Source organism: Phocoena phocoena, chromosome 11 (assembly GCF_963924675.1).
Source record: "Phocoena phocoena chromosome 11, mPhoPho1.1, whole genome shotgun sequence".
NCBI classification, from domain to species: Eukaryota; Metazoa; Chordata; class Mammalia; order Artiodactyla; family Phocoenidae; genus Phocoena; species Phocoena phocoena.
The window spans coordinates 38,509,673-38,535,623 of NC_089229.1; the positions used below are offsets into that span (position 1 = coordinate 38,509,673).

The 25,951-nt window shown below is 35.6% G+C and overlaps 1 protein-coding gene across 1 annotated transcript in view; it reads right to left on the minus strand.

The window, feature by feature from the left end:
• Positions 1 to 25,951, minus strand: part of OTOGL (otogelin like) — a 148,126-nt gene that overhangs the window by 104,507 nt on the left and 17,668 nt on the right. The window contains 10 exon segments of the mRNA XM_065887244.1: positions 591 to 714; positions 2,616 to 2,761; positions 3,438 to 3,484; positions 4,536 to 4,644; positions 5,897 to 6,022; positions 6,799 to 6,905; positions 13,655 to 13,761; positions 14,122 to 14,249; positions 19,216 to 19,421; positions 22,485 to 22,606. Coding sequence (XP_065743316.1) covers positions 591 to 714; positions 2,616 to 2,761; positions 3,438 to 3,484; positions 4,536 to 4,644; positions 5,897 to 6,022; positions 6,799 to 6,905; positions 13,655 to 13,761; positions 14,122 to 14,249; positions 19,216 to 19,421; positions 22,485 to 22,606 — 1,222 coding nt within the window.

The window sequence follows — 25,951 nt, forward strand, 5'->3', positions numbered from 1 at the left end:
AAAACTAATATAATATTGTAAGTCAACTGTACTTCAATTTAAAAAATAAGGTCTTTCCCATTCTCACCCCCATCTCTTTCCCTCTTCTCATCTCTGGACATTCTACACCTACCCTCTTCATGCTGCAGCAATGCCAAAGTAGTTACAGTTCCCCCTAAACATACTGCATAGTTCTCCTCTTTGTTATGCCTAGAACACTTCCCCCATCTCCTTCATCCGGGCAATTCCTCAGCTGTAAATGCTCAATGAGATAGTCCTTTCCTTAAGAAAATTTCCTGACCATACCTGCAGGGTTGAGTGAGTTGTACCTAATCATTTAGACCCCCAAAGTCCCTATACATATCTTTGGGTTTATCATATTTTTAAGTGGCTGTTTACTCGTATCTCTCCTCTTCCAAACTCTAGTCCACTTGAGATAAACACTAGATCCCATAAACATGGCAGTCTCAACTAAGTCCGGCTGAGGAGCTGGCAACATATAGTCACTCAATAAATGTTAGGTTAGTTGGCTAATGGGAAAAGACTCCATTGAAGTTGTGCTGCTGTTGTTGTTCATGTAAGAAAACTACACCATCAGCATTGCTTCTTACCATTCAGACTGAAGCCCTGGTTAGGACTGGTGAGGATCTGTCCTCCCCTACTAAGGGTCACTTGTTTGTTGAAATCATCCTCCAGAATTAGAGTTACAGACTGAAGGCAGACCAAGCCAAGGTTCTGCATAAAAATCAAATTATCAATTAAAAGAGTGAGAGAGAGAGAAAGACATAGAAAGGGACAGGACCAATGGGAGAAGGAAATGGGAGAAGATGAGGGAGAGAAAGGAGAAAAGAAAGGAGAGAGCACACATGGATAAAAACTTATGGTATATAGAAAACTTGAGAATAAGCAATATAATAGTTATTATTACATCTTATTGTGAATATAATGTAGCCCCATTACTAATAAAATATATCTTTATGTAGTACATTAAATATACCATATACATACATACAGTTTACACAGATTATTAAATAGAAATTTTTTCAATAAAGTGCCAATAATTATGTTTTCCATAGTGCATAATTAAAGGATCTTTCCAAATTCATTTGTGGTATATTAAATATTTTAAAAATTCAATGTAGAAAAGAACAAAGAGAATTACTGTTCCATGCAGAAGGTTAACTGAGACCTGACATATTGCAAAAGAAAAAATAAAAATCAAACTAAAAAAAAACCTAACAAAGTAGACTGGAATTTTGTTGGAAACAACCATTTTATGTTCGAATGAAAATAGAAAAAAAGATTTTGGCAAAATTTTGACTACTTGATTTAGAAAGAGATGAATGAAAATCTGGGTTTCTTTGTTTACAAATTATTGATGTGCTTATTTCAAGAAAATGTCTTTAAAATAAATATTCCAGAATGCTAAAAAATCCATCATATCTATTTAGAATGATGTGAAACTTGTTAAATTCTGTCAAAAATCACCTTTAAGATAGCAGTTTGTAAAAACAGAACTACCATCTGACCCAGCAATCCCACTACTGGGCATATACCCTGAGAAAACCATAATTCAAAAAGAGTCATGTACCAGAATGTTCATTGCAGCTCTACTTACAATAGCCAGGACATGGAAGCAACCTAAGTGCCCATCGACAGATGAATGCATAAAGAAGATGTGGCACATATATACAACGGAATATTACTCAGCCATAAAAAGAAATGAAATTGAGTTATTTGTAGTGAGGTGGATGGACCTAGAGTCTGTCATACAGAGTGAAGTAAGTCAGAAAGAGAAAAACAAATACCGTATGCTAACACATATATATGGAATCTTAAAACAAAATAAATGGTTCTGAAGAACCTAGGGGCAGGACAGGAATAAAGACATAGAGAATGGACTTGAGGACACAGGGAGGGGGAAGGGTAAGCTGGGATGAAGTGAGAGAGTGGCATGGACATATATACACTACCAAATGTAAAATAGATAGCTAGTGGGAAGCAGCCACATAGCACAGAGAGATCAGCTCAGTGCTTTGGGACCACCTAGAGGGGTGGGATAGGGAAAGTGGGAGGGAAATGCAAGAGGGAGGAGATATGGGGATATATGTATATGTATAGCTGATTTACTTTGTTATACAGCAGAAACTAACACACCATTGTAAAGCAATTAACATCCAATAAAGATGTTAGAAAAAAAAGAGAGAGCAGTTTGGAAGTAACAAAAAGCTTATTGTCTATTGTGCAGTCATGAAATGTTCCAAAAACCTATACATAAACAAATACCATTTTTAAGAAAGAAAGTACAATAAATATGCACTATTTAATCTGATATTTTAAAATATATTTTAATATCTCTGAATTTATTTTAATATCTTATATTTTAATAGATATTTAGATTTTTAGATATTTAATATCTCTGAAATCAGGATACATGATATTAATAGTATAACAGATTAATCATCAACATGCTTTCTTTCTTTGTAGTATATAGAATAATGATGCATCTTAACAATCAGTGGCGTTTTATTTTTGAAGAAAATAACTATACCCATTCATGTTACCATTCTTAACCGAGATAAGAAGTTTGAGTCAAAAAAATGAACATTCCTCTGGTCATTTTGAAATGTTCTTACCTGCTCACAGTGAGCTTTCTGTAAAGTAATTGTGAATTTATCTTTTCCAGTTCCTTTTACAAGGATGTATTGGCACATTCCAATGAAAGAATAATGTCGACCATCAAAAGTAGTAAAATGAGAATCACCTACAACAGAGCATTGAACTACCAAAAAAGAAGAAGAAGAAGGAGGAGGAGGAGGAGGAGGAGGTGGGGGGGTGGAAGAGGAGAAGGAGGAGAAGGGGGAGAAAGGGGAGCAAAGGGGAGTAAAGGGGAGCAAGGAGAAGAGGAAGAAGAGGAAGGAGAAGAAGGAGAAGGAGAAGTAGAAGAAGAAGAGGAAGAAGAAGAAGTAGAGGAGGAAGAAGAGGAAGAGGAAGAGGAAGAAAAGAAGGAGGGGGAGGAGGAGGCGGAGGGGGAGGGGAGGGAGAGAGGGGGAGGAGGAGGAGAAGGAGAAAAGGAGAAGGAGGAAGAAATTATGTTTATTCTTAAAAAGAAGTAGGTCAACTTAGGATAAATTTTTAGGTATCAAAAAGAATAACTAAAGTCTTTAAAATTCATTAGTTTGACAAACTTACTAAATTATGTTATTCAATTTAACTTAAAATTTATTAAATGATAGCTGTCCCACATATTTTTTAGAATATTTCTACTATTTTAGTAAATTTTTCCCAAAGCTGTCTGCTCAGAGCTATCATTTATTCAATTTTCCACTATCCTCTTAATATCTGGATTTAGAAATCATTGCATTTATATGAGATGACCTTACAAAAATCAGTGCTAGCTTCCTCCTCAATTTCATGAAAATCAAGACATTGTCTTTAAAAACATTTTAAAAGATTACCTGGGCAGTCATGCTCAGTGCAGTTCCAAACTCCACCAACACATACACTAAATGAAATGATAAAAATATTCATCTAATTGTATAGAGAAACTGTATGAATATTTGCAATAACGTATTGGTAAATGTAACCAAAATGTATCATGTTTTTTAGGTTCGCAATAATCTGACTTGAAAAATATCTCTCCAAAAGTTCAATTAACTGATAAATTTGGACTGGCAAGCACCTAAATTATTATTTATTGCATTAGTCAAGAACAAAAACACTAAGCAGAGAACTTCTGTTTCTGTCCTTCCCTCATTGATTAAACCAAAAAAGGTCACACACAATAAAGTATTTACCCACATCATTAGAGAAATATATAGAGAGAGGTTAAGATTAATAAGTTAACTCATCTACTAAAAATTTTAACAGTTGGCTTTGAGCATCATCAGACCTTAAGGAGAGAGAAAAGATATTCCCTTTGTAAGATAAATTCTGCCTTCTACCATCAAACAGGTATGAATTTTGGAGGACAGAAGCAGTCTCAGAATGGCCGGAACTCAAATCAGTATCTAAGAACAGGGTTAGTTTTCAATTGCATTTCAGTTATATACACAGACACCTAAGGGAAAATTGCCTAATGACATTTACACCTCTGTTTCTTTTTAGATTGCCCTGAAGGGATTCAATCTTTGGCTATAATAGTTTTAGTTAGCTAATTTAAGAAGAATTTCTAAAAGTCTCTAATCATGGCCAAAAACTGGATAGTCACTTTTTAAGGTACTCAATAGAGAAGGCCAAGAGAACCATCAAGTTCTAAGGGTAAAAGTTTGTGCAAATTGGTGATTATGAATAACAAGACAATTCAACAGTTCATCACATGGAAATAAGATTTTATAGAACTACCAAGGGAAGTGAGGAGAATTACATCATAGAAGAAAATATAGATGTTTCCCCCATCACCCTGTCCCTGTAAGGCTTTAAATAAAAGGAAAACTGTGTCTTGGAATTTTTGGAAGAAAAATTAATAAAAAGTATATTTCTTTAAACATATGTCATGGTAAAATGGTCAACTAGTCAAGTATCCAGAAATAATTAGCTGTACATTAATCACATACCATTCAGTACATTCTTGTTCAATTTTTGAACCAACTGAATAAGTTAATCCATGAAAATTGCATGGGCAATTTTCCAAGGAGATGCAAGTCCCATTTTCCATTATGAGGCCTATTTAAGAAAAACACATATCAAATTCACAAAATAAATAATAAAGATTGTATTCTTTGAATATAATAATTCAACCAACTTTTATTGAACACTTGCTTACACTATGTGCTGGAAATAACAAGTTTCTTTACTTTCAAGGAGGTTACCAACAGCCTTGCTCTGTCTCAATCAGCAGCTACCTTATAAGGGTCTATTTCAGTGGTTTTCAACTTTCTTAGCCCATGACTTGCCATCAGAAATTCAAGATTCACAGTACAGAATTAGGGCAACTAATGTCTCTTTGCTTTTGAGGGAAGAGGGGAGGAGAAGAGGGAGAAAGTATATTCTTGGTTTTATTTCTGTTTATGTCAAAGTGAGAGATTTACACTATCATCACACAGATAATAAAGAGCCAAGCAGTGCTTCTCAAAGGGCTAGTACAGTAGAACTGCATTTAGTACTTCTCTCTAATGAGGAAAGGTGGTTGAACCAGTGTTACTAAGCACACTGTTTGATTCAGCTGATCTGTTTTTCAGAGTAAGACTCTCTAGATGAAGGAAGCATTGACTTATATTTTGGTGCACGGATTTATATTCTGGTGCAAACTCCTTATCTCATCACTGGCTGGTAACAGTTTAGGCCTGGCACGGGTCCAAAGCACTTAGAGTAGCACTGACAGAACAATGGACTGAGGTCAACAGATCTGATTCCAAGTAGTCCTCAGTCATATTAAGTGTATGACAGTGGGAAAATCACTTAACATCTCTGGGATTCTATTTTTTTTTAATCTGTAAAAATAAAAGGGTTTGAGTAAATCCTCAATGTTCTTATAAATGTCTATCAGTATAGCAGATTTAAATCCCGTTTCTATCACTTACTACGTTACTTCTAATTTCAAATATTAAAACTACATCAGGACTAAAATCTTGTACTGCCAAAATGTGAAGGTTTTTTTTTCTGAACTTGATTTCATCTTTAAAAAATTAAAGTATATAAATTATTAAATATCTTTAAATACTCAAGAGAACAAAAGATCTGCCATGGGTGACTTCAAGACAAAGTTCCAAACTTCCAAGGAAATTTACAAAGGAATAAGGCTTTTACTAAAGAAAAGCAGCCATTCCTTCTAGTCACTTCAAGGATCAAATCCTACAAGGATAGAAAATCACAACAGCCCTATCATCCTGAGAGATGACATTAAGACATGATTCTTGGATCACAGGGGTACTAGTTTCCACGAGTGCAGACATGGTTTCTTTCATGAAGCACTTACCATCCGCGCAGTAACATCCGTCAAGACAATGGAGATTACTCCCAAGACATTGTTCCTCAAATGTGCAGGTTGGTGGGCAACAACTGATACAATCCCGATGGACAAAGCTGTCATCACATTTATCAACTAAAATGGGCAAACAGGCAAGCTGTAAATCAACTTTATTCAACACTCAAAAAGATTACAGTGGGTTTTTTGGGGTTTTTTAAAATTTTTATTGAAGTATAGTTGATTTACAATATTGTATACATTTCAGGTGTACAGCACAGTGATTCAGAGATATATATTATATATATATACATATATATATACATATTCTTTTTCAGATTCTTTTCCCTTATAGGTTATTACATAATATTGAGTATAGTTCCCTGTGCTATAGTAGATCCCTGTTGGTTATCTATTTTATACATAGTAGTGTATATATGTTAATCCCAGCCTCCTAATTTATCCCTCCCCCACTTCCATTTCCCCTTTGGTAACCATAAGTTTGTTTTCTGTGTCTGTGACTCTCTTTCTGTTTTGGAATAAGTTCATTTGTATCTTTTTTTTTCTTTTAGATTCCACATATAATCAACATCATATGATATTTGTCTTAAGGAGATGTGGTATATACACACACACACACACACACAATGGAATATTAGTCATAAAAAAGAATGAAATAATGCCATTTGCAGCAATATGGATTGACCTAGAGATTATCATACTAAGTGAAGTAAGGCAGACACAGAAAGACAGAGATTACAGTGTTTTAAAAGTATGCAAAAGTTTACCAACATTATTGCATCAATAACAAGTATTTGCAATTCATTAGTTTTGAGCACTAGGGTAAGTTTTGAGTACTAGGATAAGCCTAAAATTAATAGAAGTGCAGAGGGCTGGAAAATAATGAAACATACTGCATGCTGGAAAGTCATCTCTCCAGTCTTGAATAGGGTAGCCAGCATGGGAACAGGCTCTAGCATACTCGGTGGCTGCTCGACAATAGGTCTCATCGTCGTGAGTTCTGAAAAGTGAAAAGACAGATCCAATATCACACAGGAAATATTGACAGAAACCATACCTTTGAGCTCCTGATCTCAAGAAATGCTGAGTATGTGGTGAATATTCTAATATTAGCTGATGTCAGCTTGTATATAATATATTATATTATGTTATGTACAATAATGCAGAAAACAGATAAACATGGGATCCCAGCTAAAAAGGCCTAGGTAAATTGTTTCATCTAAGTCTTTCAATAATTTGGCCACTTTTCATTTGATTCAAGGGAGTACCTGTACTGAAAAAGATTTCTATTTTAATTATGATGTTCTTCCCAGAATCCTTGTATTTTTTTGTTCCCACACAAAGCATCCTAGATCTTTCAGAATTTAACAAATCCTATTAGAACAGATAAAATTCTATCACAGCAAAAACAACAAATATGAAAATTATTTCTAAGATACCATGCTCTTGATAGTATACATGCTGGAATAAAACCAATACTAATAACCTGCAGAACTTCTGAAAGATTAAATAAATAGCATTTAATTTAAGATTTAAAAGAAGATTTTTAATTCTTTCAGGTTTAAATTACTAAATCTAGTTACTTTTATAATGCTGCCAAGAGTGAATAATCTCTAAGTATTTTCTTATAATCGCCTTAGAAACTCCTCCAAACAAATATAAGAGGTCTGCCAATTCCCAAAGCAGATTAACAAGGCATCTATAAAATAAACAGGGTTTATAAGGTAGTGGGCTTGTTTTTCAACCCAACTGAAACTCAAAATTAAATAGTTAAATATCTTTCAAGATAATGACCTTACGAACGTTGTATTTTGTGAGCCTTAGCATTTTCAGTATCTCTGTTGTAGAAGCCAAAGCCACCCGTCTCAAATTGCACTTATCCTGTGCTACTGTAATTGAATCATGAAGCTTATCTAGTCCAATTAACTGAGCTTTAGAAGGAAAAAAAAGGACTGAGCATATAAACTTCAGAAACTCAGAAAATATTCTAAACCTCCGAATAAGAAAAGTCTCTGAAAAACAAGGTAAGTTAAAACTGTTGAATTCCTAGAAAGACATTAAAATCTATGATTTACTTTAAATATGTGCATTGTTTCCTACAATTAATGGAGGCTCTGAAAACTAACAAAGTAACTGAATATTGGCTTTCAACCCAATGCAACTATTATTCAAATAGCTACTATTTACTGTGACTATGTTATGCTAGGAACTGTACTGGGCATATTACATTTGGCATTGCATAAAAACAACAATCGGGCAAGAAAGAAATTATTATTGCAATTTACTGAGGGGAACATAAGCTTATTTTTCCATTTTGGATGTGAACTTTAATAGGGAAAATGAACATTAAATAATAGTTGTTTTTATCAATAAATCAATAGATTTGGGTGTGGCAAAATTAGAAGCATTTCCTTGCTGCTCAGTTTAGCATTCTTAGAAGCAGAAACACGACAAGTTCAAGAACTGGTAATGTATCATCCTTCAAATTCCAACTCAGCTGTCGTCTCCTCTAGGCACTACCTGATAAAGTTAGTAGTTCTCTGCTCCACATTCATTGCACTTTGCATTTAAAGCATGTATAATTGCTGAAGGTCTGTTTCTCTGCCCCATTAGAATCTGAGTTCCTAGGACAGGGACTATTTCTAAATTGTTTTTTGTTTTGATGGCCAACAGACATATGAAAAGATGCTCACCATAACTAATCATCAGGGAAATGCAAATCAAAACCACAATGAGATTATCACTTCACACCTGTCAGAATGGCTGTTGTCAAAAAAAATAACAAACGTTGGAGAAGATGTGGAGAAAAGGGAACTCTAGTAAACTGTTGGTGGGAATGTAAATTGGGGCAGTCACTATGCAAAAGAGAATGAAAGTTCTCTAAAAAAACTGAAAATAGAAATGCCCTATGACCCAGCAATTCCACTCCTGGGTATATATGTGAAGAAAACAAAAGCACTAATTCAAAAAGATATATGCACATCAATGTTGACAGCAGCATTGTTTTTTTTCATCAGTAGAAGGCATTCCTTTTTTTCAGCAACATTTATCAAGATCAGGGCCAGCTTTATGGGAATGTGACCTGTGTAGTCAGTCACACAAGGCCCTGCTCTTAAAAAGGCCCTTCACTTAGCTGGACCCCGTACTCGGTTTCACGCTCTGCTGTCACTATCTTGAAATTCTCTCAACAATGTTTTTAACAGGGGGCCTTGCATTTTCATTTTATACTACCCCCTCCCCCCAGATTTATTATATCCCAAATGAACTAACTGACATTCTGACATAATTCAGGCTAAAGCACAGTCAGTCTACCCAGAATAAGCAGAGTAGGGTAAGAGATAAGGCAAAGGGCAAATTCAGATCTGCTGAGAATAGTCAAGTTGTATGAAATAAGATCAAGCAAAAATTCATACTCCTTACTATGAGCCCTAAGACTCTAGGTAATCTAGACTCTGCCTCCTTCTCTAACTTCATCTCCTCTCTCTCTCCCATTCACCATGCTCCAGCAACACTTTTTTGTGTTCTGTAAACACCCCGAATTTGTTTTGCCATAGTAGCATTACTTACAATAGCCAAGATACGGAAGCAGCCTAAGCTTCCAGCAAAGATGAATGAATAAAGAAGATATTATGGAATATTATAAATGGAACATTACACAGCCATAAAAAGGAATAAAATTTTGCCATTTGCAAAAACGTGGATGGACCTGAAGGGTATTATGCTGAGTGAAATAAGACAGAAAAATAAAATACTGTGTGTTTTCACTTATATGTGGAATCTAAAAAAATAAAAGAAATGGGGCTTCCCTGGTGGCTCATTGGTTGAGAGTCCGCCTGCCGATGCAGGGGACATGGGTTCGTGCCCCGGTCCGGGAAGATCCCACATGCCGCGGAGCGGCTGGTCCCGTGAGCCATGGCCGCTGAGCCTGCTCGTCCGGAGCCTGTGTTCCGCAACGGGAGAGGCCACAACAGTGAGAGGCACGCGTACGGCAAAAATAAATAAATAAAAATAAAAGGAATGAATATAACAAAACAGAAACAGATTCACAGAGAACAAACTAGTGGCTACCACTGGGGAGAGGGATGAGGGGCAGGGCAAGATAGGAGAAGGGAATTAAGAGGTATAAACTACTAGGTATAAAATAAATAAGATACAAGGATGTAATGTACAGCATAGAGAATATGGTCAATATTTTATAATAATGCTAAATGGAGTATAATTTATAAACATATTGAATCACTATGTTGTACACCTGAAACTAATATAATATTGTAAATCAACTATACTTCAACAAAAAATTTAAAAATAAAATAAAATAAATTAAAAATCAACATAATAGGTCTTCCCTGGTGGCACAGTGGTTGAGAGTCTGCCTGCTAGTGCAGGGGACACGGGTTCGAGCCCTGCTCTGGGAGGATCCCACATGCTGCAGAGCAACTGGGCCTGTTAGCAACAACTACTGAGCCTGCGCATCTGGAGCCTATGCTCCACAACAAGAGAGGCCGCGTTAGTGAGAGGCCCGTGTGCTGCGATGAGGAGTGGCCCCCACTTGCCGCAACTAGAGAAAGCCCTCGCACAGAAATGAAGACCCAACACAGCAAAAATAAATAAATAAACAAATGTGGGTTTAAAAAAAAATTTTTTTAAATCAACATAATAAACTGTTTCTATTTCACCAAGATGTGGCACAATGCTCAACTCGGAATAAACACTCAGAAAATGTGTTGAATTGAATTCAATACACTATCATAATCCAAGCAGGAAATTAATCTGTGTTCAGCAGATTCACAATTATATAATCATGGTATAGGATCCCTGGAGGCAGTCCCTTAACATAAGAAATGAAGAGAATCTCCTTTAGGGGAAAAAGAACGTAGGTAGGTATAGTCCGGGGTGAAATATTGAGGGGAGTGAAAGGCTAACCCTGGTACCTTCTCACTTCCATTTTATCAATGCCCACTTATTCCATTATAAAGCCCTTTCTTTGGTATTACCTGCCTGCTCTGCCCTGCCTCTTCACCTCAGATACGTATCTTAAGGTGTCAGCTGATTTCAACCAGTAAAAGGTGTTTCACAACCCTGCTGTTTTTATTTGCCCTAAAGAAAGCAATTAGGTTTTGAAATCCAAAGCCTAAATACATCAAAATTTCAAAAGACAAAAATGTTAACTTCTTAATGGTGAAATTTCAGATGAAGTAGCTGCTTCATCTACTGGCCAGCTACTTTTCATGCCCAGTTCCCTCTTCTTTTTAGTATTAGAACTGCAAGTTTTTGCTAGGCATATGGCTGCCCAGCCAAGGACAACATTTCTCAGCTGTCCTTACTTCTAGGTATGGCCCATGTTTCTAAGTTCTGGCCAAAGGGTTAAAAGTGAGAATGTGCATGAAACTTCCACATCACATCCTTAAAAATGCTGACAGCCCTCTATTTCCTTTTCTCCCTTCCTAAGGGTTAAAATATGAACATGGCAGTGGTGAGCCAGTTTTGACGATGAAATTGAAAATAATACCCTAGGCCCTGGGGGATGACATAGCAATAGTGTCACTGAGTCAATGGAGAAATATAAGCATTCAATTGAATCGAAGCCACTGATGCTTTTGAAGCAACCAAACAATATCCCAACTAATAAATGGCGACTGACTTTTCTGGATCTGCCAAGTGATCCTTCACTTCAGGCTACTTGAGAAACGAGTGCTAAAGATGATAAGACAAGTGAGAAGACTGTTGGAGAATGGTCCCAGAATGAGTCATCATGGAATAAGAACAATTGTTAATTCCATATAGATGGCTAAATAAGGACAATGGACTACCTACAGAGATTCTCAAAAAAGAGACTAAGTGATAGAACAGAGATAGAACAATATAGCACTTAAATGAAAAATAAAACCAAATAGAGGACAGAATGTTGTAAAATATAAAGGTCAGTACTCAATATTTTAGGCAGAGGGAATGCTCTTTCAAAGCTCCTGCATTAGTTCAGAAATCCCTGAGACTATACATACAAATAAAGGTATAACTTTACTTTATTCAAAATTAAGAAGTTTCCCAAACAATCTCATTTTAATATCTGGAAAATATTATTACATTCATTATTTTTATAATAATCTTAAGTTAATTAAAGCAGAGTGATTATAAATAACTTCACACTACCTCAACCTTTCCTCTCTGTTTTCACTTTTGATAAACTTAGACCTCTTAACAAGCTACCCAAGATATAATTTCAGTGGTTTTACTCAACCAAAAATTAGTTTGGTCCCTTTACAGCAATGTTCCCATGTACCATTTAAACTTGGGATACTTAAAAGATGCAAACATAAAAATTTCTTGAGATATTCTCGAACATTCAAGATAGCTAATCACATACACTTGGTAATTTTTTTTTAACTGAAGTATAGTTGATTTACATGTTGTGTTAGTTTCTGGTGTACAGCAAAGTGATTCAGTTATACATATATATACATATTATTTTTCATATTCTTTTCCATTATGGTTTATTATAGGATATTAAATATAGTTCCCTGCTCTGTATAGGACCTTGTTGTTTATTTTATATACAGTATTTTGTATCTGCTAATCACAAACTCCTAATTTATTCCTCCCCACCCCCTTTCCCCTTTGGTAACCACAAGTTTGTTTTCTATGTCTTTGCTTCTGTTTTGTAAATAAGTTAACCTGTGTCATATTTTAGATTCCACAATAAGTGATACCATATAGTATTTGTCTTTCTCTTTCTGACTTACTTCACTTAGTCTGATAATCTCTAGATCCATCCATGTTGCTGCAAATGGCATTATTTCATTCTTTTTATGGCTAGTATTCCATTGTATATAAATACCACATCTTCTTTATGCATTCATCTGTCGATGGACACTTAGGTTGCTTCCATGTCTTGGCGATTGTTAATAGTGCTGCTATGAATATCAGGGTGCATGTATCTTTCACTTGGTAGACTTTTGAAAAACTAAAATAAAAAGGACTTCACCTCAAAAATGGGTAATTTATAAGTTCTACATTGATGAACACATTATGATGAGTCTCACTGAATTTGTTCCCTAGACAACCACCTTAGTCTACGTGTTCTTAAGCAGGGAGTGAAGACAAGAGTCTGTGCCCTTGGATGTAAAAAATACTACATGTTTATTTTTGCTAGTCTCCAGCTGATATTTAGCACTTCTTTCAATTACATACATGGGCAACACATCACAATGTTCTTAGCAGAATCTGTAACTTTGTCATCAATGTAACTCACATCTCATTTTTCCATATTTTCATTTCTCATTTAATTGTTGCAGATATCTCAAAATATTGTTTATACTCATCACTATATCAAACTACATTAGTTATTAGACCTGAAATGCGTATAAAAGAGGACGTGGATCAGAAATTCATTTCTTTTACTATTTCAGTAATTCTATTTCAGTATAATTAGTTCCTTTGTAATCTTATATGTTTTATTTTGTGCATTTCAAAACACTATTTTGAAAAGAGCCTATAGCCTCTCTGGATTCCCAAAAGGGATCAGTGGCACAAAAAGTGTATAAGAACTAATGTATTCTGTTCATGCTGTTAATATAAAACATTCAGACTGTACCTGTTATCCAGTAAGATTTTAATAGCTGTTAGCACAGTTTATGTTTTACATTTCCCATTACATTTTCTGAACTGCTGAGATGATGAAGTTACACAATGGTTTTTGCTCTTCTTTTTGGATAAAGAAAATTTTATTGCAAATAAAATCATTTCACTTACTTGCAAAGGTCATTAACACAGCTGGCAATATATAAATATGGATCAATATATTCATGGCAGCTCAAAAAGGGAAACTGCAACAGTATCTGACACTTGAAGAAGATTGCCTATGCAGAAAAAGATGGCGGTCAGCAGAACATACTGAATGATATGCTTGTACTCTCATTTTTTTCTACTGATCTGTTTGCAAGACACTCTGTTCTTACTAGAAAAGAGAAAGTATGTAGGCTTATAAATTTTAAACAACATTTTTCTAACTACATATTTTTATAATGAGTACTACTTTTATGAAACTCATTGTATTCACCATTTTTGAAATAATCATAAAGTTATTCTTGTTGCATTACATTTCCTGATTTTAACAGTGTTTATGTAGTATTTACGCTAAAAATGCTTAGTGTTAATTATACAGATACAGTATATGTGTGGTGTATCCAACATGCCTAAATTTTTACCGTCATAGTTACCTCAAATGCTGGCATTCCACTGGAGCATGGATTTGGAAAATCTGAGGGTGTGGGTACACATTTGGTGTCATCTGGAGTTTGCACCAACCAACTATTTGCAAACATAGCAATGTCTTCTGTATAGTCCTCTATTTCACACAAACACATACAAAAAAAATATGTATAATAGGATCACTCTCCACAAAGACACAGTTCACCAACATAAACTTCCTGGTCAAAAAGTTAAACTTTATAATTACCAATGATATTAGACTATAACATTACTTCAGCATAATAAAAATAAATTGAACCAAGTTTAAGTACCAAATAAAAGTTAATACCATTGGAGAGAGAAAGCAAACTTCATTGAAGCAAAATGGGGAAGGGTTGAAAAGTGAGTGGTACAAAATGAATACCAGTAAAGCCTGCAGTTTATAATGCAGAGAGGAGAAAAAATATGCATAAAATTAAGAAACATAAGTCAAAGTTTGGTATGAAAATTTTCAGACAGCCCTCTCATTCTATTTGACATAAGTCAGAACCTTACTAAAATTGTAGCTCCATTTTTGGGGTACCTAGAGCCCTTGTGGAGATTTCAGAGGATGGTCATACAGACAACGAAAAAATGGAAAAGACACCTGGAGAAGAGGGTACTAAGAAGTGAATTCATTCCATTGGAATATGATGAATAGTGTTTCTAAAGATGCTCGGGACAGATTAGGAATCCTGATACCATCCCAGCATTATTCAGAGGCAAGATTCAGGAGCTACTATGCGGCAGCAACAAACAGGCAGTTGGTGGTGAGCACTCTGGGCCTTCTATCTGGCCTGAGGACAAGTTCAGGGTCTGACATGAAAATTAATCCTGCCCCACGTTCGGACAAGGGCTGAATCTGAAATCTCAAGGACTCCGCAGACCCAAACAAGATGACATCTCAAAGTTCCATCTGACAGCCTTCATGTTTGCGTGTTAGCATCTCTACCACTGAGATTTACACAGCCACAGGTCCACCAGCGATGACAAGCTACTGCACCACTAGAACCATTCTATCTCAGCATCTTCAAGATAGGAAGATGTCTACTTACTACTACCAATTTTGGGGAAGATTGTAAAAGTTCATCTATAAGAACGCTTTGCGCTCTTAGTATAAAATCCCAAGTTTTACAGGGGCCTGGAAGACTTTTTTGATCTGGCCTCTGCACTCCCCCAACTCCCCACCTGTTTCACCCACTCTACCCCACCCTATCCCTCCTACATCTTCCACTCCTATATTCGCTCAGCCTACTCCAGTCATACAAGCTTTATAATGTCCTTCACTCAAGCTCAGTTCCACCCTGCTCCTGCTTTTGCTCTTGCATCTCCTCCTTCGAAATCACTCTTCCCCCACCCCAATCTTCCCTCTGCTGTCTCCCTTACTTCATGTGGACATCTATTTAATATGACCTCCTCAGAGAAGCCTTCTCCGGCACATGATCTAGACCCACCAAACATACACCGTTCTATCACTTAGTCTCCTTTTCCCCCTTTTTTAATGGCTGCTATTGCTCACAAAAATTATATTTTAATTTGTCTATTTATTTTGCCTTCTACTACATGAAGGGAGAGAGCTTGTCTAAGCTGTCCTATTGCTGGATCCCTAGTTTACTATCTGGTATAGAGTAGGTGCTCAAAATATATTGGCTAAATAAGCTTATAAATAATAAGCCCTAGATGTTTGGTCCACTTTATTATCTCTGATATTGTTGGAAATGCTATACCCTGAACCAAGCATGGGTCTGGTCTAATATACTTATTTTTATTTTATTTATTTATTTATTTATTTTGTGGTACACGGGCCCCTCACTGTTGCGGCCTCACCCATTGCAGAACACAGGCTCCGGACGCGCAGGCTCAGTGGCCATGGCTCACGGGCCCAGCCGCTCCGCGGCATGTGGGATATTCCCGGACCGGGGCACAAACCTGTGTCCCCTGCATTGGCAGGCGGACTCTCAACCACTGTGCCACCAGGGAAGCCAAATATACTTATTTTTAAAAGGAAAAACTGATGTTCCTTTTAAGTAAATTTATAGTCACATTTCATTTCAAAGCATCATCATACTTTTAAGGTCTGCAGAATCAAAAAAATTTCCTAAAGGCCCACCTATTTCCATATTTATGCACAAATTTTAATGTAACTAAACAACCTGGGCAATCCCTTAGAGTTCACTTTAATTCCAGCTTTTAACCACATATTTAGCTGTTTTCACTACATTGCATTAACAAAAAAGTCACAAATGTTGGTTACTATGAGACTTTAAATCCATATCAGTTGGTGGTCTGGGAGCCTACAAAACTAAAATTAATATGTTTCATATAAAATGTACTACAAATGGAGCAATTTACTGTCCATATTGGAACACTTCTAAGAGTGAAAGAGAGGCAGTATTAATTATTATGCTGGGAAAAACAAGAGTAAATCAGGGCTTCTATGAGTAGCTAGCCATAGACATGAATTATGGAACCAGAATCTCAACTAGACAACAAATTTAAATATTTTTATATCTACAGAAATTCTGAAAAGGCTCATTTCTTTGTGAAGTCATGCCTGAAGAATGCATAGGAATACAGAGAGAAATACAATTTTAATCACTGTTAAGAAATTATTAATTCAATGGGATTCAATCAAACTACCTCTCTGCCTCTAAAGATTTATCTAATCAGCAAAGTACAGGCTGAGTTTCAAGAAAATACTAGGCATCTTTAAGCTAAAGGTAATACAGTTCACCTGTAGACATATTCTTGCATTATTACGGTATGAGAGAAAATCGGAAAGCAGGTTCTAGTCACATCTTTATAAATTATCATAAGTTAGTTTTTTTATCATTCTGCTTTACTCTGTGCACTAAATAAAATTATGAAAAAGCTGAAATCTCTCTTTAGGCTCCTTCCATATACTTTCCAGGGTCCTTCTTGTCTTCTGCCAGTTCAGCCGTAATTCAGTCAAATTGCCTCCTCCCAGTCTTCTCCCACAAATAATCTGCTAACACCTTTCTGCGTGCTGCCCAATTATCTCACTGTAAGCAACCATTTTATGTTCCAGGTTATCAAAGTCTGTCTGACTCTTACTGCAAATCCTAATCTGAGTCTCTCTGCCTCTAAACAAGAGCGGATGCTATTTTCTATCCCAACTTGTATACCATGTTCCCTAGATGTCCCCAGGGAAGTTGCCCATGGCAGTCTTTAACTCTAACATTGAGAATTGAATTGAGTATTATTTTTTTCATAAAGCCTTGATACAGAAGAAAAAGAAATCAATAGCTGCCATCTGATTGGTTCTGCCTACGTCCAAAACCCTACTTCCTAATATAGTCTCAAGATTCCAAGTTTGTGAACTCTCTCATTCTAAATACCCAACTGGATGCAAAACACCATTTCGTGATGAAATGTACAATACTGTACATTTGTACTGTGCTCACAGACTTTTAAACACTTTCACTTACATTTTCTCATTAGATTCTCAGAGGCTGGGAAGCTCTAAGGGTCATTATTATTATCTCCATTTTGCATGTAAGAAAATTGACTCCTTGAAGCCCTGCTCTTTAGCTACTAGTAAACTAATACTGATGAAGCATTATGCATCCTGGGAAAATGTTTGCATTTTGACAAGGGCCTCTTAAAGCAGTGTCTTTAATCAAACATTTTCACGTTAGCTCCATTATAGGCTCATTGAGAACACTTGGAGATGATAATAAATTAGCTAAAATGTATTCAGTATTAACTATGTGCCAAGCGAGACACTGTACTAAGTATTTTACAGGGATTACCTCATTTAATCCTTGCAACTCTATGAAGTATACACTACTAGTATATCATTAAACTTAGAAAGTTTAACAAGTGGCAGAGCAGAATATGAATCCCACATTCTGACTCCAGAACCCACACTCTAAGTAGGCTTTTCATTCCCTTAAAACACAACATATGGGCAACTCTTCTCTATTAATTTTATAATGTAAAACAAACAGTATTATATAGCGCTTTACAGATTAAAAGTCAATTTCTCTCACATTTATCTAAGAATAGAATTGGGAGCCAGTTGGATCTGTTAACTCAACTCTGATAACACCATTTACAAGCTGTGTTACATTGGGCACATCACCTTGTGTCCTCATTGTAAAATTAAGAAAATACACCCACTTTACAGGATGTTGTAAGAGTTGGGAATAATATAGCTATGTACTCATATTAACTATTACTAAATGGTATCAAGCTATGCTATTATTATTAACAATGCTCTGTGTTCCAAATTATTTTAATCTCTATTTTACAGCTGAAGAAACTGAGTATCAGAGAGATTAATTGAGATGCCTCAAATTACAAAACTTGTAAGAGCTGAACAAGATTCAAAGCCAGGTAGGTCTTCTGGTACTAAGAACAGTATTCTTTTTTATTGCACATTTATATGTGGACCTAAATCATGATCGTGTCCTGTAATTCTCTTATTTTGTTGCCACTGCAAACTAGTACCCATATTGAAACAAAGCCCATTATTAACAGCTCATTGGGACCAGTTTCATGACTTAGAATAGATGAATGAATGATATGTACATCATTATACATGATAAAAACCATTTCAAGTTATTACTCAACTTTTATCAATTCTGCTCACATTTTATTGTATTTACAAAACTATTACATGGACGTCATTTAATTTATTCCTATCAAGACTGGAAGCAAAATATCTGTTGCCCAAAAGTAGACAAGTTTGCCCCAAATGGGTCTGAATCACTAAAATGTTGATATAAGCCCCAAGAAGGGAGAAGCTTTTTTTTTTTCACTGATATATCCCAAGCTCCTACAACAGTGCCAGACACAAAGTAAATGCTCAGTTAGTATTTGTTACATGAGTAAGACCTGACTTGTATTAATTTAGCAAATGTAAGCTAGCTCATGGCTTTCAAGAATGACACAAAAATATTTTCGTGTTCAAGCTTCACTTAAAATCACATAAGCAGGCAAGCGATAGCTACCATTTTTACCCAACCTAGGACAAGTTGTACCCTTCTGGGTATAAACAGAGTGATCAGTGAAGGAAGAAGAGCTCAGAAGTACCCACCCATTTCTTCTGCTCCACTTACCTTGCTGAATGATGAAATCATCAGATTGAATGTCATTGTAGTTTGCACATAGGCCACATGATTTCCCTTTATGCTCCTCAGACAGCTTCAGGTAAATTCCAGATATTCCATCCCAAGCCAATGAAAAACCAAAGGTTGTTTTCACCAGAATATAGTCAGCTAGTTTCTCAATGAAAACTTGTCCAATTGTCTGAGGCAATGTTAAACTTGAAAAATAGAACAAAGGCAATCTAAGAATTATGATGAAACATCAATTACAGATGATCTATTTCTTTCTTGAAGTGAATGAGAATTAAATAAAAGATAATTATTATTCAAAATTATTGAATAAACTATGTGGTTAGATTTTCAACATTTTTGAAATTTTAATATTGAAATAAAAAGACAGTAAAAATGATACCTATTTTCACATACTGATTAAGATTTTATACTTATAATTGGATGCTTCTTTCGACCAACCAAAAGCACACTTCTGCTAAATGTCAGTGATTTTTAAAATCTGGAAAATAACCTTGTCTATTTAGAATAATGAGAGCTGAATGTATTTATATTTTTATCTAGAGAGTTTAAGATAATCTAAAAATGCTACTCAACAATTTTGAAGTAAGAACAAACAATACTCAAAGTATGTAAACACATTTTTGATTTTGTTTAATTTTGTTTTAAACTTGGCTGTAAAGAAATAAGAGCTTCTATCCCCAAAATGTCACCTTGGTACAAGTCATTGTTTTCCAAAAGAAAAAGCCATGTTAATTATAATTTATATTTTTAATGCTGCAAAGTATATTATTAGGAATAAAAAATACTTTCCATACAGTATTCGTAAGGATTATATTCATAATTTTTAAGTTGCATACAATTTGGTCTATTTAAGCAAGGGTCACATTGAATATTTAAACTCCTGATCCAATGTCTAATCTTTCCATTTTTCACAAGCATGTACACATACAGAGGAAGTGAGAGACATAAGAGGACAGAAGAAAACTAGCCAGGCTAAGTGAATAATGTGAGGTGAGAGGTTAGTAGGTACATTCATACATTTCTCTCAAAAACTTCAAATTAGTGAGTTCCTTTCCAGTAAGAACATGGCTACATGAAATAAAAACTATAAAATTAAACATACTCATTAACATAGGGATAGTCCCTAAAGAAACAATTCAAAATATCTGTAATCATTTCCACAAGTATGTGTGCAGATAATTTTTTAGTCATAAGATTTATAAGAATAGGAAAATAACTAAAATTTACACCAGAGAATAAATGACTTTACTGTCATAAACTATTATTAAAAATTATAAACATAAGAAATTCATCTTCAATTCCTAGTAAAAGTATGAATAATATTGTTTAAGTTTGCAAGTTTATAAAAGCTATACTTGAAAAAAGTGAGCCATGTTTTATAAAGATATTCCATAGCAATGGGATGTTCACTGCGGCAAGGTATAGTTTTTCTTTTGCAGGTATTCCTTGGTTTGGTCATTTGTCACTTGATCTCTTTCATAGTAATTTGAATAAATACACAATTTTTGAAAACAAAACGTGCATAACTGTGATTATCCAAATGTCTATACATTAAAAGATGCTAGTAGAGATGGGTGATGATACTAGAAGTTAGATAATCTCCCATAAATTTAAGAAAACCTCCACGCAACTTGAAACATTAATAATGCAAACTAAACTGAATGTACAGATTAATACTGAAAAGTATTCACAGGTTCATATGTACCAAAACCCTGCATTTCACAGGGGAGAGAACTGAAGTCCAGAAAGGTAAAGTATGATGTGCAGAGCCAAACACATTTGACTTCATTTTGGTAAACGTTTATCTAGCGTCTGCTATGAGATAGGCCCTAGGCCCAGTATAGCATTATTATAAGCAATTTAGCTGAGTAATACGAACCACCTTCTTTCTATTATACAAATGGAAATCTTCAAAGAAATATTTTTTCTGAGTTAAAATTTAAATATTATGTCCTATATTTAACAAAGGGTTAGTAGTCTTGAAAATCTACTTAAATGGCGTTTTTGTTTTACAAAACAATAATTTTTAAGTGCCCACTATGTTACCCCAAATCCCATATAAAAATCCTAAACCACTGTTTAAATTCAGCTCCAAGAAACACATATGTAAGTGCATTACCTTCCCATTCAAATGGATAATCTTTCTTTTATAAGAAAATGAAAAGTACAGAACCCAATTGATGAAGAAAATAAGCCCAAGAGAGGCAGAGGGGCTGCTTGGGGTTGCCTGACTATGACAAAATCTGGCTCAGTGCCTGGCTCCCCTGGTGCTTCATCCAAAGCCCTTCCTGCTATCATCTGCTGCCTCTTGAGGAATCTAAACTGAAAAAAAAGTACATAGGTTGGTACAGCCATTGCCCTGGAAAAAATCCCCATGGTTCAAACACTTGCTGGCGAATTCTGAATGATGGATAGAATTGTGCTATCGCAATTTACTTTTCTCAGCATAAGTCAGCCAAAACACAAAAAATACCTGCCCTCATGAAATATATCCCATTAGAGGAAGACAGTTAATAAAATTTATGATGAAATGTAACTAAAATATGTACTATGCTAGATGACATGAAGGAGAAATATTAAACAGAGAAAAGGGATAGAGAGTGTGTCAAGGATGGGGGGGGCAACTTAAAATTGAGTATTTCTATATTTATTTAGATTGGATGGTAGATTACTCCACAGTACTTCTAGTTTAAAATGTATGAAACCTTCCACCAAATAAATAAACATCCGCTTCCCCTAAAGTTTCAGTTCTACAAGTGGGCCCCTCTCTTAGCTATTCAAGAAGACCAGTTATTTATTGACTCTCAACTCTTCGTCAGAACACTAACAGAAAATCCTGACACCCAAACCTCATTCACACAAATTTGGAAAGGATTTTCAGAGGTTAAGTTTTATTTTGATTTACTGTTTAAAAAAAAAGAAGAAAAGATTTAAGAAAGGGGGCAAAAATAATTTGAGTTGAACTATAAGGATTTCTCCTGAATCTCTCTTACAAGTAGATGTAATAATCTTACCTCCACCTATATATTTGTATCCTGCAAAAACATTAGGGAGACTAAACTGTTAGATTCCTGGCCACCTGGTTGGCTTTGGAGCCTACTGAAATTTTTATGTCTGTATGCTATAACTTAAAGGTTACTGTTGAAGAAATCCTCTCCCTTCTCTCCACATTCACTTCCAGAGTGAGATGTTTAGAAATTCTGTTAATCCGTTGTATTACTTTCATTATATCATTTATCATATCTTACCTGATTCCATTCTTTTTTATTTCATGCCCATAAATTCGAATTTCCTCTTGGTCTGAAAAGAACAAGCTGATCGACCGATAACAGTAATACACTGAACCAAGGCATTTAGGGCTATTATGAACCTTAAAGGGAGAAAAACAAGAGAAAGCATAGAAACCAACAACAATACACAAACTTGCCTTCATCTGAGTTAACTAAATCCACAATGCACGTCTACAGCTCTATAGCATCATTAGTCCCATGACACTTCACAAAACTATAACTACAGTTAGGATTTTCAAGAGAAAAAAAGAAATTTGCTTCAGAAATTGGACAACAGAAGTAACTTCATAAAGTACAGGTTAATTTAGCATATTTATTTAAATGATCTGAATCTTTACATACAGGATGTTAATATTCTAAAACTATGTGGTGTGATTGCCAGGACACGGAAGCAACCTAAGTGTCCATCGACAGATGAATGGATAAAGAAGATGTGGCACATATATACAATGGAATATTACTCAGCCATGAAAAGAAACGAAATTGAGTTATTTGTAGTGAGGTGGATGGACCTAGAGTCTGTCATACAGAGTGAAGTAAGTCAGAAAGAGAAAAACAAATACCGTATGCTAACACATATATATGGAATCTAAAAAAAAAAAAAGTCGTTATGAAGAACCTAGGGGCAGGATGGGACTAAAGACGCAGACCTACTAGAGAATGGACTTGAGGACACAGAGAGAGGGAAGGGTAAGCTGGGACGAAGTGAGAGAGTGGCATGGACTTATATATACTACCAAATGTAAAATAGATAGCTAGTGGGAAGCAGCCGCATAGCACAGGGAGAACAGCTCGGTGCTTTGTGAACACCTAGAGGGGTGGGATAGGGAGAGTGGGAGAGAGGGAGACACAAGAGGGAAGAGATATAAGGATATATATATAGCTGATTCACTTTGTTATAAAGCAGAAACTAACACACCATTGTAAAGCAGTTATACTCCAATAAAGATGCTAAAAATATATATATTACACAAAGTAATATTTAAAGGTTGCAAAAGTAACTATAACTCTAAAAATAAAATTGTCCAAACACTTTAGGGAAGAGAGGTTATTTCTCAAAAAACTGGTGGGAAAATTAGTTTACTAGTAAAAATAAAAATGAAAGCAAGGAAGAAAAGAGAAAAGTAAGAAAGGAGAAGAGGAATGTTAGTTTCTCTTACCCTACCACCAAAATAAAGTTTAAAAGGTCCAAATAATGACAGCAGAAAATAGCTGAAAGAAAATATATATAACTATATAGATGGAAAAGAACTTTCAAAGCATAAAAGTGATAAGAAAAATCACCAATGATAAGGTAGATTTTTAATACTGCAAGAATGTAATATATAATTTAGTGATTAATCAGCAAATTTTATTGATCACTTATTATGTACCAGGCACTGTTCTAGATTCTGGAGATGTAGAAGTCAACAAAATAGACAAAAATACCTGCCCTCACGAACCTTATATTCCATTAGAGAAAAACAGTTAATAAAAAAAATATAACTATATGTAACTAAAATATGCACCATGCTACATGACATGAAGAAATATTAAGTGGAGAAAAGAGATAGACAGCATGTGTATCGAGGGTTGTTGAGGGGTTGGGGGCTGTTTTAGACTGAATGGCCAACAAAAGCCTCGCTGAGAAGGGGAAATTCTAGTAAAGATGAAGGAGGGATAAGAGCAAGCCATATGGATATTTAGACCATTCTAGGCAAAGGGAATAGCAAATGCAAAAAGCCTAAAGTAGGAATATAACTAAAATGTTCTCAGTATCCAGGAATCCAGACATATGACCCCAGGCAGGATACTGGAGGAGGTTTCCTTGAAGAAACAAAATTGAAAAAGATGTACAGATACTAATATTGGGGGCTTATTTAATGAAACCAGAGACTCCCTGCTCAATCTCCCACTAGACAAGCAAGCCCCCGTCCATGTATTCAGATCTTCCAACCAGCTTTTAGAGCCTAATTCTCAAATGTGAATAAACATTCATGGATCATTTGATAAAAGCCTGCAATGTGAAAGGCAGGTGCCAAATAAACAAAAGAAAGGAGATCAAAGGAATCAAAAACAAGTCAGAAAAATAAACTTCCAAGAATCCATAATTGATATCTTCAGGGAGAACAGTGAGAAAAGGCCATTCATGAAACAAGAATAAAATGATGTTAAAAGTGAAATTCAAGGAATAAAAATAGGTGATTGGATATTGACAGTACGATAGGAAAAACTTATAACTGAAATAGAACTCCTGGAAGATAAATATTTAAGGTTGGAAAGAAATCTCCCAAAATGTAAAACAAAAAAGCAAAAAGATGGAAAAGAGAAATAAATCAATGAGAAAATTAAGGAATCTGTCACTTAGTTCAGGCGCTCCAATATCTGAATTACAGAATTTCTGAAAGAGAGGAAATTAAGAAAGAAATATTATTCCAAAAGTGAAGGAGTTGGATTGCTAGAAAGAGCCTATCAAGTACCTAGCACGATAAATGGGAAAAAAAGAAAAAAAAAAATTCACATAATGACATCTCAGAACATTGGGGATAAAGAGAACTAAAAATTTCTATAAAGAGAGGGGAGGGCTTCCCTGGTGGCGCAGCGGTTGAGAATCTGCCTGCCAATGTAGGGCACACGGATTCGAGCCCTGGTCTGGGAAGATCCCACATGCCACGGAGCAATGAGGCCCGTGAGCCACAACTACTGAGCCTGCGCGTCTGGAGCCTGTGCTCCGCAACAAGAGAGGCCACGACAGTGAGAGGCCCACGTACGGCGATGAAGAGTGGCCCCCGCTTGCCGCAACTAGAGAAAGCCCTCGCACAGAAACGAAGACCCAACTGAGCCAAAAATAAATAAATAAATAAAAATTTTAAAAAAAAAAGAGAGGGGAAATTTTAAAAGACCATATGCAAAATGATCAGAAATCAGAATGAATTGAATTTCAACATTCTGAAAGTGATTTCCAAACTATAATCAAGACTTCAAATTTCTCCCTCCTGTGCACTCTTGAAACATGGGTAATCATTAGTCAAATCCATTTCACCTGCCTTCACTAACCAAGGTCGTTTTAATTGTTGCTACCAAAGATTTGCATGTACCCCAAGCAACATGTAACCTAAACAATTAAGATGTTTGCCCGAGTTGTTTTCCAGGAACTTGGTGTCAGGGGTGTCTAGTTTGAGTTAGCTGGTTAAGACTGGAGAGGACCCCTTCCATTCCAACTTGCTCCAATGTGCAAGTGTGGTGACCTTTTGACGTCAGAGGGCTGAAAACACCCTCAGATCATGCTAAGTGCCTCCATTTTGGAACGATTCCCCACACCTTTTTCCAGTCACCTTTCCCCAAGCTTCCACGCCTCAGGCCACCCTGCTTTTTTATTCTTTATCCAATAAACACCCCAAGACCCTTGCCTTCAGGGAGATGGATCTGAGATTTGTTCTCCTGTA